Below are 1,902 nucleotides of genomic sequence, written 5' to 3'. Positions count from 1 at the left end.
ACGGGCCTGGGCTGCCTGGTGTAGGTGTCCATGCGTGGCTAGTGGGGGTGGCTAGATGGGCTTTGGAGGTCCCCTCCAAAGGCTGCAGGGAGGGAGTGCCTGCCAGGGCAGAAAGGGCAGCCCCAAAGGAGGACACCAGGGCTTTCCACCACGTTGCAGCAGGTATCTTCATCCCACAACCACTACTGTACCTGAGAAGATTGTATGAGAAATGAGATCCACAGAAACTGCCTACCTGCTGGTTCCTTTATTTAGTTAGTTACAAAGAGCTTAGCAGCACCTCTACATGAGGTCTTTGGGTAAGAAGAAAATATAGAAGGAGATAGAGGAAGAAAAATATCTTAAATTTATAAAATGAAATGATAAAATTATTTAAAATATTGGTATGATATTGAAAAGGATGAGCATTTTTTTGAAATATATGAACAAAGGTGTTTCTGCCTTTTCCAGGTATACTTCAGGGAATCAGATGCAGAAGACCGGTTCCTTTTTGAAATACTGAATATTGCAATAACATCCTCAGTGCCTCCTTGAGCTCTTTATTCCTCATGCTGTAGATGAGGGGGTTCAATGCTGGAGGCAGCACTGAGTAGAGAAATGACACCACCATGTCCAGGGATGGGAAAGAGATGTAGGGGGGTTTCAGGTAGGCAATCATGGCAGTACTGAAATACAGGAAGACCACGGCCAGGTGAGGGAGGCATGTGGAAAAGGCTTTGTGCCGGCCCTGCACAGAGGGCATCCTCAGCACTGCCCTGAAGATCTGCACATAGGACAACACAATGAAAAATAAACAACCAACACCTAAACAGGCACTAACCAGGAGAATCCTGACTTCCGTGAGGTAGGCATCTGAGCAGGAGAGCTTGAGGATTTGGGGGATTTCACAGAAGAACTGGTCCACAGCATTACTGTGGCAGAGGGGCAGGGAAAATGTGTTGGCTGTGTGCAGGACACTGTACAGGAAGCCACTGCCCCAGGCAGCTGCTGCCATCTGGGCACAAGCTCTGCTGCCCACGAGGCTCCCGTAGTGCAGGGGCTTGCAGATGGCAACGTAGCGGTCGTAGGCCATGACGGTGAGAAGAAAAAACTCTGCACCAAAAAAGAAGACTAAAAGAAGTACTTGGGCAACACATCCTTGATAGGAGATGGCCCTGGTGTCCCAGAGGGCATTGGCCATGGCTTTGGGCAGAGTGGTGGAGATGCAGCCCAGGTCCAGGAGGGCGAGGTTGAGGAGGAAGAAGTACATGGGGGTGTGGAGGCGGTGGTCGCAGGGTACGGCACTGAGGATGAGGCCGTTGCCCAGGAGGGCAGCCAGGTAGATGCCCAGGAAGAGCGCGAAGTGCAGGAGCTGCAGCTGGCGCGTGTCTGCGAATGCCAGCAGGAGGAACTCAGAGATGGAGCTGACGTTGGACATCTGTTATTTCTGGTCATGAGGTCCTGTACAAGGAAGACAAAGGCAGTGATAGTGTACCACAGACATAACTGAGGAAAACCCTTTCCATATTCTCATTTAAAATCACCAAAGGGTTTTCCATTTCCAGGCAGATATTTTGAAGCTCTCTTTCATTGATTCTGCCTGAGAGTGTCTCTGGGAGCAGGGGATCCTCTGTGGGCAATGGAAGGATCAGTCCTGCACTACTGCCAGAGGGAGTGGCATGGTAGCAACATGGTAGGAACATGGTAGGAACATGGGGTAGTCTCAGATTAACTTTACTGCTGATATCAAAGAGATTTCCCCAGTTTTGCTCCTAGTTCACCCAACTGCAGAGCAGAGGTATGGAGGTTTAGATATATAATTATTTGTTTTGTATTATTGGTTCTAGCTGCCCCACCACACTGGAAAACTGTTTTTAAGGCAGAAATCCTGGGCATTCTGCTGCACTCCAAGTAAAACCTTGT

At 49.2% G+C, this 1,902-nt stretch overlaps 1 protein-coding gene across 1 annotated transcript; it reads right to left on the bottom strand.

Annotated features, from left to right (window-relative positions):
- Window positions 1-457: 457 nt before the first annotated feature.
- Window positions 458-1,417, bottom strand: LOC311427971 (olfactory receptor 14C36-like; the record flags this gene model as incomplete). The annotated part of the gene is made up of 1 exon (XM_084539546.1): window positions 458-1,417. The coding sequence occupies one exon, from the start codon at window positions 1,415-1,417 to the stop codon at window positions 458-460; it is 960 nt and encodes a 319-aa protein (XP_084395672.1).
- Window positions 1,418-1,902: the final 485 nt, after the last annotated feature.

Source organism: Aythya ferina (assembly GCF_964211825.1).
Source record: "Aythya ferina genome assembly, contig: HAP1_SCAFFOLD_29, whole genome shotgun sequence".
In the NCBI taxonomy this organism is placed as follows: Eukaryota; Metazoa; Chordata; class Aves; order Anseriformes; family Anatidae; genus Aythya; species Aythya ferina.
The sequence above is the reverse complement of the archived record's forward strand: the minus strand, read 5'-3'. Positions and strand labels throughout refer to the sequence as shown.